The following is a 12957-nucleotide window of genomic DNA, read 5'->3' on the forward strand; positions in this document are numbered from 1 at the left end:
CGAAAAGTCTTGTGCCACGCACACAGGCATAACCTTCCTCCAGGAACTAGGAAAATGCCATCAGCAGCCTGTGGTCTATTTGGAGGAATGTGATTAAGAGCAAATCATCTGACAGTAAACACCAACAGAAGTAAAGAGTTACATCTCCCTGAAATCATTACAGAGATCAGGGTGTTTGTTCTGTGACTCCCTGGCTTCTGTCCTCAATGAATTCAGAAGACAGGATCAGGATAAGACAGAGTTATACTCCCATTCAGTGTCACACAGCTGCCCATGCATGGCTGTGAGCTGGGGAAGGACGGGGACACGTCTCCATGAAGTTGTGAAGAGAGGGGCAGCTAAGGGTTGAGAGCAGGTGACATCCTAAACACACAGGCCCACATTGGGGAGAAGCACTGCTCAGAGAGATCTCAGACTCCTTAGATTTTTATTTGACCAGAAGGAGAGAGAGGGTCAGTGTCCTATGAGGTCTCTTTCAAGTGATGGGAACTGTATAAAGAAAAAGCCTAATGCTGTCTGCCATGGAAAAAGACAGGTTGCACCAAATAGTCTTCGTCCAAAAACAGCAAGGGGTAGCCCAGATGGCTGGTGACTGTTCACACACTCCTGGACCCACAGCTGTGGTTCACTTTCTCAATTTGGAGCCTGACAACCAGGTGAGCTCAGGTGAGATGGGAGGGGACAGGGATGTTTATGCATCTGAGGTTGGACTTAGGACATCACTTAGCCCTCAGCTGGAGAAACATTTTCCTTCTGATGCTCAAAATAGAGATTCGTTTCTAAAGAAGGACATGAGCCATCAAAACCTAGAGAAGGCAGAGATCTGGGGGAGGTGACGGGATCCTCTTACCCTAGCGAGAGGCAATCGTGATGGGCAGCTGGTGGATCTTCCTTCCTCTCTCAAGCTTCACAGGTGTCGCTGTGCGCATGGTACACATGGACTCGTCGGCGAACACACGCAGGAGGACACACTGGGAATGTGATTCCCAAGTCCATAAGTGTGGTTGACGGACTAGGTTTACCTAAAAGACCCTTTAAGAGAAAGCTCTTGAAAGATGATTACAGAATTGAGACACCATCATTTAAAAGTGCCCGAGGCAAACTCCTTTGAAAATTGCAGCAGCATAGGGACAGAGAAAGAACCTCGAAGCCCTTGATTGTTGCGCTGTTCCCTCAGGACCCTGGCTCCCCCTCCCCCTCCATTTCTCATCTGATAAGAGAGAGAGCAGCAGTAAGACTCCTCATCTATCTTATGAAAATCCGATTCGGGATGGCTGTGATCAAAACCAGCTGGCTGTCACCAGCAGTGGCCTTGCGCGGAGGGAACCGCTCAGAAGCGTTCCGTATGTGGGGGTGTCACGGGTGGCACCGATCAAAGGAGCATTTTTTTAATAAATATATATAAGGAAAAATACAAAACCCGAGGATTGGGAATGAAAGCAGTGTAGTTTGTCTTGTTTTTCCCAGCGAAACATGAAGAGGATGAAATGGAATCAGATATGCCCGTCTCTAACATGCTTGGACTGGCGCCCCGAAGAAGGCGCTCTGTCACATTAGTACCGTGTCATTCATCCTGGGCCTCATTGAACAGTGGGGAGCTGCAGCTTTCTATTCCTTCCAGCCACTTCATTCCTCCGTCCCGTTTAAAGTCCTTCCCCCCTCCTTGTCCTTAACACAGCTCTGCAGATGAAAGCTGGAGAGAGCTCGCGGAGGGGCCTTGCTCCTTGTTTCCTTCAGTTGTCACTCACGGTGTCCCCAGAGGCCACCCTGGCAGGTGACACTGAAGTCTTCTCAGAATCACATCACTTAAGGCTCCTGGGTGAACGGAGTCCCTCTCTAGAGAACCCTGTGGTGACCTGTGCGTCCCTCCTAAGCGCTGCCTGTGGATTGCTTGCAAGGCGGGGACCTGGTCAACGACCGGCTGTGCTGTGGACACCGGTGGCCTTCAGTAGGCTTGGTCAGGTGGTGGGTAACATTTCCATCCAGGGCCTTGTGCCCATAGCTCTTCAGAATTCTGTGGCCTCACTGGGGGTGGGTGCAGTAAGGAGGTCACCCACCAACCGAGCCCACTCGCCACTGTTAGCAGGCCCTGTTCTCTGCCAACAGCCCAGCCAGAAACCCACTCTGGAGAGGCCAGGCAGGAACCACGCCAGTGCTCTCAGCCCATCGTCCGCTGAGAGTCCTCCCAGCATGAGGGCTGAGGGAAAACCACTTTGACCTTGCTCCTCTCAAGGTCTGCAGTCTCCTCCGCCAGCATCATGAGAGATTCACTTTGGCAGGAGCGTAGAGGTGTCTCAGCGCATGGGAAAAACAGACATAAACGCCCACCCCAAGCTGGCACCACAGGACGGGCACCTGCTCTCTGTCTCCCCTTCGCAGGCTTCCCTAGGGAGCTGCCCGTGCACGACTCCTGCCCCCATGTCCCACTCTGTCTTGAGGACTGTGTGTGGGGTCAGCCCTGTTCCTCCACTTGAGCAGTGTGGCTCTCTGGCCACTGTCACAGCTTTCACACACACTCCTCACCTGCCAGACGGATGTAGCAAGGTCCCAGTGTTAATCAGTCAAAAGCACAAGGGACAAATCTTCCTAAGGTGGACCTGGCAGGGGCCTGGAGATGCATTGGTGCCCCTCGTCCCTAATCCAGGGAGCACAGGGGACAGCTCAGTAGCTCCTTCGAGACTGCCTCTTTCCCTTGTTCCTTCGGGTGTTTGAAGCCTGTTGCCTGCTGCTCTCTCTTTTCTTTTTCTTTTTCAAAAATTCTCCATTTTTTTCACTTAGAAAAAAAAATTATTTATACGATTGAGATCCACTAATTAAAGCCATTTTCTGGTATTTGGTTACTGGAGCGTTTGATGTCTCTCTGACAAGACCATGAAATGCACGGGGCGTCCACAGGGACAGAATTTGCTGAACACGGCTCTTTGTAAATGAGGGGACATAGTGTCGCAGCAGCTCATGAATATGAAACGCCCATGATGCCACCTCAGTGGACTTGGGAACACAGATGAATCCTGTCATGTGCTAAATGAGACCAATTTCTTTCACTTAACTTCATCTTCAATCAGACCTTCTTCCATTTGCCTGTTTAAAATTCCCCATACGTGATGCAGAAGGTAACAGCATTCAGTAAAACAAAGTTTTGCAGCTGCAGAGAAAAATCATAATGATCTCTAGTTTAAAGTTGCCTTCTCCTAAAAATATGGACGTTGTTTTGTTTCGGTTGAGAGCTCTGCTATTGTCTGTTGACTTTTGGCCTAGAATTAGGGGTTTGTCAGGACTGCTCTTATTGGGGTGTCATGAGGCGGCATGTCCAGATTTCTTTCATGTGGATTGGTTATTGAACTTGGCTGGGAGTGGTGGCGGTGAGCCCTCACAGCCTGTGATGGACACCCTGCAGTGGCCAAGGCCAAGTGAAAAAGAAGCTTGGGAGGAGACTGTGTGTGGCCCAGAAGGGTGTTTGTGATTGGGAGCTGAGTTGGTAGATGAAGTGAGAGAACAGATGTCATCAGTAAATACCTAAGGGACCTGGTAAAGGAAAGGTAAGCCAGCCCCTTGTATCATTTACTAAGGCGACAAGGTGAAAGAAAGTGCTGGGAGCCAGGCACGGTAGCCCATGCCTGTAATCCCAGCAGCTCACAAGGCTGAGGCAGGAGGATGGCAAGTTCAAAGCCAGCCTCAGCAACTTAGTGAGGCCCTAAGTAACTTAGTAAGACCCTGTCAAAAAAACCAAGGCTGAATGTTCTCTCTCATATGTGGATAATAACTCACAGTAGGGAGAGGGGAGGGTATGGAAGAATAGAAATATTTTGGATTAGACAAAGGGGAATGAAGGAAAGGGAGGGGGAATGGGAATAGGTAAGATAATAGAATAAATTGGACATTGCTATCCCGTATGCATATGTGATTACACGATCAATGTAATTCCACATCATGTACCACCAGAAGAATGGGAATTACACTCCATATATGTATAATATATCAAAACACATTCATTCTACTGTCATGTATAACTAACAAGAACAAATAAAAAAATAAAAAAGGCTGGTGCCAAAAATCCTTGGTGCCCAAAAAAAAAAAAAAAATAGTGCTGAGATACAGCCTAGACTTTATGTAGCTCTGTAGAAACCACCCACGAGGTCAGTGGTAGAGCGCCGGCTTGGCATGTGCAAGGCCTTGGGTTCCATCCCCAGCACTGGTCGGGAGGAATTTTTTAAGAAAGAAGAAAAAGATAAAAAGGAAATCATCAAAGACTAGAACCCGATGGGATACAGAGGAGGGGGCTTCCTGCTTGAGACACCTGTGCCTGGTTGGGACGCAGACTCAGAGCCTGCTTTGTTTGCTCCTTCCTGTGGGACTTTAGTGTCTGCCAGGTGAAGAGCCTGGCTCACCTGTGACTAGCTGAGTGCACCTAAGAAATCCCTTTCTGTTCTAGTGTTTCCCAAACAATTGAGGAGGGAGTGCGGGCTGCCACAGTGAGGCCACCTCACCAGAAGAGGCAGCTCAGCTTTTTACTGTCAGGCCACAGAAGCAGAACAGGGTCCCTCTGGGATTTCACCGGGTAGTTAGCGTCTTAATCCCCGCACGTGATGATATTATTCCTGAAGAACATATTTTAGGGCGAATGGCAGCTTCTTGCATCTTTGAAACCAGTTGTAATTGATCTTTGGGTGTTTCTGTACATTTCTATTTGCTGTTTATTTGGGTACCACTTGTTTATTTGTGTGGTTTCATGTGTTGGTTTGCTAAGGGCTCTGTTAGGTGGCAGCAGTTCCAGTATTAAAATGAGTTTCCTATTTGGTGATCTCTCATTTTGAAAGAAATTCTCAGGGCTGTTGCCCGTGTTAACAGGCCTCTGTTGCGTGCTTCTAGAACATGGAGATTGGTGAAGAGCAGTACGGCCCAGCCTTGGGATAGAGCCAGAGGGTTAGAGTTCACCAGATTTGAATGACTCTTTCTCTGCCCCTTTCATCTGTTGCTTCTTGGATATTCACTGACTTTTCCCATGGGCCCAGCTTGCAAGTGAGGCAGTCTTTGCCATGATGTGATCACATCCAGGAAGGAAGTCTCCATGGATCCTCCTTGGTTGACCTTGGGGAGTGACTCCTACCGAGGCACCATTGGGACTATACTGTAACTGAACTGTACAAAGGAGATTGACCTTCTATACATGTGACTTTTCAGATTTGAGGGGCCTCTCTTGATTCAGTTCTGCTCAGTTATCCTGTATTTCACCAGCCCTTGGGAATGCAGAGGTGACTGGAATGTGTCTCTGTCCTCAGCCAAGGGGCTGAGGCAAATTTCACTTCTCCTACTTCCTACAAGGTGAGGTGCACCTGTGGCCATGAATGGATTATGGAAGGACACAATAGTGAGCTCTTAATTCTGCCCATTGGGTTCAGAGATGATTTGCAAGGAAGGGGTGTACATTTTCCTTTTTCTCTTGATTAATTATTTTTTGTAGTAAACGCTTTTTTTTTTTTTTTTTTTTTTGGTGCTGGGAATTGAACCCAGGGCCTTGTGCATGCAAGGCAAGCACTCTATTAACTGAGCTATATCCCCAGCCCGATTTATTATTTTTTATGAACAGAGCTTCTCTTTGTAATCTTGCCACACTGAGTCCTCCTTGGTCATCCCTAATTGCCTCTGTGGGATCTCACTTATATCAGGCACCCAGCATGTGTCCCCCAGCTGATGTGCAGGGCCTTTCTCTCCTGGTCCCATGCCTTTGCTCCTGCCTCATCCAAATAGCGCTCTCCTGGCCGTGCCAGCCTACTTTCTGGTTCCCTAATGCTGCAAGTTACTGCACCTACTGTCCCCTGAGTAGCTCAATCCTGCTTCTCCTTTAGCTCTCAGCTACTTTGTCTCTCACTCAAAGACCTTGCCTGGCTCCTCACACCACGCCCCCAATTCACCCTTTCTGGACTGGGTTGAATGCATTAGGGAGCATTTAATATAATACAAGGTGGCCATAGAAAAGAATGAGATACATTGACATAAGGACAAGGACAGAGGTTTCAGAACAACTCATAAGTAGCCTGATCCCATTTGCAGACATTTCTAAAAGGACACATATTCTGGGCGCAGTGGCACACACCTGTGATCCCAGCAGCTCATGAGGCTGAGGCAGGAAGATCACAAGTTCAAAGCCAGGCTCAGCAGCTTAGTGAGGCCCTAAACAACTCAGTGAGACCCTATCTCTAAATGAAATATTAAAAAAGGGCTGGGGATGTGGCTCAGAGGTTAAGGACCCCTGGGTTTAATTCTTGGTACCAAAAAAGGGGGGGCCATATATACTATGATATGCATAAGTGCTTTTCAGTAAACATACAAGAAATTGAGTGATTACCTCTAGGGAGATGAGATGACTGGATCTATCATGTGACTTCTACTTCAGAAATATAAAACAATTAGGTCTCCCTGGTATTGTCTATCGTGGAATCCAGTTAGTTTCTTTCCTACTGTGTAATTTTTCCCACTGTGTATTTTGATTCATAAGCAGGATGTTTATTTGTGTGTGCCGTCCTATCTAGCTGATGCTCATGCTCCTGAAGACTACAAGCTGTGTTCTGTTTGCTAATTATTGGCACCACCTCTCCTGGCTTCTTGCTCCTGGTGGGTGCTTGGCCAATGCTCCCCAAATGAATGAACTGAGGGAACAAGCAGACAAATCACATCTCCCAGAGTGTGGCCAACCAGGCACCAAGTGGGGCAGAGGAGCCTGTGGAGCAGCTTGCAGGAGAGCTGAGGGGCAGGGAGAAAGCGCAAGGCCCCGAAGGACTCTGGGTTGAGGGATGTGAGCTGGGACCACACAGCAGATGCTGGGTGGGAGGGTGGCACTGGGACAGGAGGGGAACCTGCATCCCAGGGCACTGGGGCCACTCAAAGTTCTCTTGCCTTGCCATCTCCTCCTCTGGGGCTGTTCTGGTACCAGGCCACCTTGTCCTTCTCAGAGCTAGTTTAGTAAGACATGGTGGACAGCATTTCCAGGTTCTCTGGTGTGAGTGCATTTTTACTGTTCTGTTCTGTTTGACCTTGAGGGAAGGAGCAAGTCAGGGCTTGTGAGAGAGAGGACTTAAGCTTATTTACAGTTATAGGAATGAGAGAATACCCAAGAACACAGGACATTAAATTTTAGGCAAAAATAAAGGTGTCCTAACTATAGGCCTTGCCTCACCCCTCCACTGTGGGAGGAGGTGTCTTCAAAGCCATTTTGCATTTAAAAGGGAAGCAGAGTAGGGTGGGTGCCACTTTGGAGAGGGAAGTCTACCCTTGCCTGGCGGTGCATTATTAATAGTATCATTAGTGGTTTTACCTCACATGAGTTGCTTAATCTTGATTTAGTCTTGTTGTCTTCTAAAAAAATAACTGGACTGGGCAGGATTCAATGAGAAAGTCAAGGTAGAAGCATCTGGGTTTTCTGCATGCACAATATTATAGTATCTGTTAAGAATAGTGAATATTATATACTGAGCACAGTGCTTAGTATTTTATAAAGTTTATTGCATTTGATACTTTGAAAAACCATATGAAGTGCATGTAATGATCTTCATTTTACAGATAAAGAAACTGAGGCTCAGAAAGGATAAAGTCACACCACCGGGGTATGTGGCGGAGACAGGATTTGAACTGGGCCATCCTGTCTCCAGCCTGCTCTCTTAAGCTGTTGTTGGGAATCCTGCACCTACTTTACTAATCTTGTTGCTACTGTTAATGTTCTTCGAGTAATATCAGCATAGAGGGAAATAAGAACAAAGTTAATATAATTATTGGATTTTTAAAATAGCGAGATTTTTGCCAAAAAACTAAAGATCAAATGTTTTCTCTGATTAGTGGATACTGATCTATAATTGGGGGGTGGGGTGGGAATAGGAAGAATGGAGGAACTCTGGATTGGGCAAAGCGGAAATGGGGAGGGGTCATAGGAGGGGTAGGAAGATGGTGGAATGAGATGGACATCATTACCCTAGGTACATGTATGACTGCATGATTGGTGTGTCTCTACACCATGTACTACCAGAGAATTTGAAATGTTGCGCTTCATTTGTGTCTGATGAATTGAACTGCATTCTGCTGTCATGTACAACTAAATAGAACAAATTTTTTTTAAATGCAAAAAATAAATAAATAAATAAATAAATAAAAATAGTAGGATTTTAAAAATAGCAGCAGATGGGTTGGGCATGTAACTCTGTGGTAAGAGCACTTGCCTAATGTGCTCCAGGACCTAGGTCAGTCCCTAACACTGCAAAAAATAAAAATAGTGGTAGCTTTTCAACAGTACCAGTATTCTCATACTCAGTTCCTCTCATCAGCTCTGTTAAAACTATGTGCTTTGCATGTTAACCTTCCCAACCTACAAGACTTGGTCACCAGGCCACATTTGCCGGTCAGGTCACTGTCTCTGACCGGAAGCAGGGCTGGATCATCCCTTGTGGGTGATTTGGTGAGGAAGCAGATTTATCAAGTTCATTTCTTTTTTCCTAGGTTTATTCATGGTAGATATGGCAGGGGGTATGGGGGACAGAGAGAAGCAGGTCCCCAGACCAACTCATTCACACTTGTCTGCGACTGTAAATCAGAAACTGTAAAATTGTGAAGTTCTTTGAAGTTTGCCCAAAACCTGCTCCACGGCCACCTGTTCCACTGGGGGCGGGGAATTGGATGGGCTGCCTCTGCTGCGATGGCTCAAGCTGTCACTGCACCGGAATGTTCCAGCTTGCCTTGGCCTGGCTGTCATCGCTGGCTCTGTCCCACTCAGGCGGTTCACCGGGTTCTACTGGGCACCAGGCTTTCCAATTAGAGAGAAATCCCACTGTGCGGCCAGCCCCGCCAGCGCTGCTCTGAGCAGCCCCTTTGCCAAGGCCCGCGATGACCTCTGATCTGTCACAGATGGGCCAGCCCCACATTCTTTTGTGCACATTTGGAGGAGGGGGGTGGGTACCAAGAGGGAGGTCCATGGGGAGTGAGAGTGGACATTGGGCAGAAGTGCAATTCCTCCGAGCTCAGAGAAGCTGGGCAGAGCTGACAAGACCCAAATGCTAAAGTTGCTGAGGGAAAGGGGAGTTTGAGAAGACCCTGTCCTGGGCCCTAAACTCAGCATGGGGCATTTCCTTACCAACTTCTGAATATTCATCTCAGGCTGGACTCCACACCGAGGAGAGCCACTAGTGGCAGCTAACTGGCTCATTCCAAAACTGTCACACTGCTGATGGCACGTGGCACAGCCAGCTTCCCCTGTCCCTCTGCAGGGCCTGTGCCATCTCAAAGCCAGGGAGCCCCACACAGCCAGGGCTCCAGGAGCAGAGCAGCCTGAGCAGCCCACACAATGGATTGTATGAATCACTCAGAAGGGGATCGAGAAAGGAAGCTAAATTTCTATTAGCATAAGAAATAGACTCTTAGCAAATTCCATCTCTAATTCTCTCCAAGGCCAAGGAGATATGATCTAAGCTTGAACAGCTTCTTTATAGACATTGGACTTGCTGAATGTGGTTCATTATATTTTGGGGGCGGTGTATGTGTCTCTTCTTTATCCCTATCAGCAATTTCTCTTTATTTTTTATCCCTTTTCACTATTTCCTTTCTCTGCCTATCTCTTTCTGTTTTCTTTTCTGTGTCTCCGTCTCTCTCTTGCCCTCTCTCTCTCTTTTTCCAGGTGCAACAGCTGTGAGTCTGTAGTGAGAAGTAGTAATGAAGGCAGCAGCTGGAATCCGACGTCTGTGTACTCGGCTGAGCTGGACTAGAGCAGTCACAAAGTCTAAATAACCAGGGGCTGACAGTGACCAGGGTCCTCCCAGCTGTTGCTGGAGTGAGTGTGTGCCTCTTTTGGAAATAAAATAGAACTCAGTCCTTGGAAGTAGAAGTGAGGGGTGTCTTCACTTTTCTCCTCTGGAATGTTCCTCATTTGGGTGTTTGCAGTTGGTTTGGGAATTGCTGGACTTTCTTACCCCACCTGACCTTTTCTCCTGCCCCACCTCTTTTAGTTGTTTTCCTGATTGGTTAAAGCGAAACCCCTCAACCAGCCAGTGATGCTCATTTGGAGCCAGTAATGACTGTTTCTTTAGGGAGTTAATTTGTCCCCATGAGGGCAGGCAGTTTTGGGGAACTGAAGCAAGATGCCACAATGAAGTGACGCGCCGTCTCTCAGTGTGTGTGTGACTTTGTTAAGCTGATAGAAGAACTGGCCTTGTGTCTCCGCGTATGTCTCTAATTGTGTCTCAGAGAAGGAAGCCCCGTGAGACAGCCAGAGAAGTGTGATGATTAGACTGGGTGGTGTTTGTTCTCCCCAGCCTGCCAGGTGGAGCCCCGAACACCAAAACAAAGTTGGGGATCCAGGATGCATCATTGGTGTAAAAAGTCCTTTAGATGCAGCTGACTGCTGTGACCTGGACTGTGACGGTTGCTTTCTAGACTTAATGCGTGCCTTAGTATTGGTCATAATCAGGTGGTGCTCACAGTGACATGATTTTGTGACAGTACACATCCTCGGTTCTGTCTCTGACCATGCCAGGCTCATGCATCTGTTCCTTTTCCTTTTTCCTCTGTTCCAAGCCCCAAATGCTGTCTGGGACAGAATGGAGGCTCTTCTCATTTCTTTCCTTCTCTCTTTGGAGATCACCCCAAGGCTCCCAATCTGCTGCATGCATCAGAGTCACTGAAGAAATCTTAGGGAAAAGTACAGGTGAATGAGCCCCACCAGGGGGTTCTCCATCAGCACATTATGGGGGAAAGGCCTGGGGGTCACAAATTACTAAAGCTCCACTTTTTTTTTTTTTTTGGTACCCAGGATTGAACTTAGGGACACTCAACCACTGAGCCACATCTCCAGCCCTATTTTGAATTTTATTTAGAGACAGTCTCTCACTGAATTGCTTAGGGCCTCACTTTTGCTGAGGCAGGCTTTGAACTCAGGATCCTCCTGCCTCAGCTCCTAAGCCACTGGGATTCCAGGCACGCGCCACCCGCCTGGCTCCACTTTTGATTCTAATGCTTGCCCTAGTTTGGTACCACAGTCCTATGCCGGGAACTCCTGGAGACCAGAGACTCCATTCAACCCTCAGTGCACAGCCCCCCAGCTGGGTGTGGAAGGTGAATCCATAGTAAACGGAGAAGCTGGCCAGATCCCGTGTGCTGTGGACCACTGAGCCTCCTCCTCTCCTTGCAGATATTCCCATCATCCCGGATCTGGAAGAAGTGCAGGAGGAAGACTTTGTTTTGCAGGTGGCATCGCCTCCGAGGTAGGTTCAGTTAGGTCAGAAACTGGCAACGAAACAGAACAGATTAACACACCCAGCCACCCTCTGGAGAGGCCTTGCTGCCCCGCAGTATAGAGGCAGTCTGGTGATGGCTCCGTCCCGAGTTCCTAACTAGTTCACACATTTGATTCCCACCCTGGTCATTCCCAGCTGCCTACCAGACTCTGGGCACAGTAGCCCAGCAGCAGTCCTGGAACCTGTCCTGCCTGTGGTCCCTCCTCACACTTCCTGTCCTTCAGCATCCAGGTGAACCGGGTGATGACCTACCGAGACCTGGACAATGACCTCATGAAGTACTCGGCCTTTCAGACCTTGGTGAGTGGAACAGCTTCTGCACAGAGGGGCAGGTTCCACACAGCCCCTGCAGAGAGATTTCTCAGTTCCCCCAAAGCCGTACAGCGCCTTGTCCACTGTCCTGGGAGATGGTGTCCTCGGGGATCTCGCAGCATGCCCAGGCCCACCATCCTCTGATGTTTCCCAGGGCCGGGCCCTGCTGCTCCATTGCCGCGCCCTCTTTCACCTGAGGACACGCACTATCCTCCTGGTGTGGCCCTTCTGCCAACACTGCCCAGCGTGGAGCACGTAGCCTTTCCTCCTTTCTCAGTGGCCCTGTGGCCCCCTCAGGTGTTGACTCTGATGAGGGCGTGTCCCTGAGTCTGTGGGGAATTCTAACACCTTCGATCGCCCTGTCCTTGCTTTGCAAGAGATTGCTGCCTGACTGCCCTTGAGGTCCCAGCTGCCTTTTTGTGCATTCACAGGATGGCGAGATTGACCTGAAGCTCCTCACCAAAGTGCTGGCGCCAGAGCACGAAGTACGAGAGGTACGGTAGCAGAAGCCACTCGCCATTGTCCCTCCAGGCTGGCCTGCACTTCCCTGGGGCCCAGATGTGTGGGAAGGTGGCTGCCATTGAGGGGAAAGGCCATTCTTTGTCTTACCAAGCGATACCCTTGTTGTCAGGACGATGTTGGTTGGGACTGGGACCATCTATACACGGAGGTGTCCTCGGAGCTCCTCACTGAGTGGGACCAGCTGCACACTGAGAAGGAGGACCCCCCAGGACCACCTCGGAACACCTGAACGCATTACCTCTGCCTCAGACCTGGAGCCATGCAGTAGGCCTCAAGCCAAGGAAACTTGCAAGCGGATGAGAATTTTTATATGGGATATTTTGTAATAAAAATATTTTCAGCAGACCACATTGGGTCATTCACATGCAATAAATGGCTTTATTCTGTGGATGCCTCTTCGGTTTCTTTCCAGCCCTCTCCTTCTCAGTGTGCACCTGGAAAGACTCGTGAGCAGTCTGAGGCCAGCTCTGAGCTCCAGGGAGCTGAAGAGCCTGAGGGGAGCTCTGTGTGGGAGGAGTGGGGGCCACTGGCAGTTGCAGCTTCTCTCCCTGTAGCCCGGAACCGGGCAGTGCTCCCTGCAGGAGGTTGCAGACAGTTGCCTACCCTGGTCCTGGGAGGGCCTGGCCTGGCATGATGCCTTCTGACTGGCCCTTGAGCGCCATGGGGCCCTGTGGTGGGAGTGTTGTGTTGTTCTGTCTTCCAGGCAGCTGGCGCCGAGGAGCAAGCAGGGGCGTGATGAGTTGGGTCACCTCAGGGCCTGGTGGCTGTTTGGATAATACTCTCCCTTCCACCACCGTCCCCACCCGCCTGTACCCCACGCCTTGAGCTCTAAGGCCCACACCTCCCTTCTGCC

General features: G+C 49.1%; 1 protein-coding gene across 3 annotated transcripts in view; it reads left to right on the forward strand.

The window, feature by feature from the left end:
• Window positions 1-12492, forward strand: part of Ift43 (intraflagellar transport 43) — a 79210-nt gene extending 66718 nt beyond the window's left edge. For all 3 annotated transcript variants that reach the window (XM_005321258.5, XM_021723804.3, XM_040276139.2), the window contains exons 6-9: window positions 11165-11237; window positions 11495-11570; window positions 12014-12076; window positions 12214-12492. In XM_005321258.5, the coding sequence (XP_005321315.2) occupies window positions 11165-11237; window positions 11495-11570; window positions 12014-12076; window positions 12214-12333 (332 nt within the window). In that variant the 3' untranslated portion in view covers window positions 12334-12492. The remainder of the gene's footprint in view (window positions 1-11164; window positions 11238-11494; window positions 11571-12013; window positions 12077-12213) is intronic.
• The last annotated feature ends 465 nt before the right edge of the window (window positions 12493-12957 follow it).

The sequence above is a fragment of the Ictidomys tridecemlineatus genome, chromosome 5, assembly GCF_052094955.1.
Source record: "Ictidomys tridecemlineatus isolate mIctTri1 chromosome 5, mIctTri1.hap1, whole genome shotgun sequence".
Lineage (NCBI taxonomy): Eukaryota > Metazoa > Chordata > Mammalia > Rodentia > Sciuridae > Ictidomys > Ictidomys tridecemlineatus.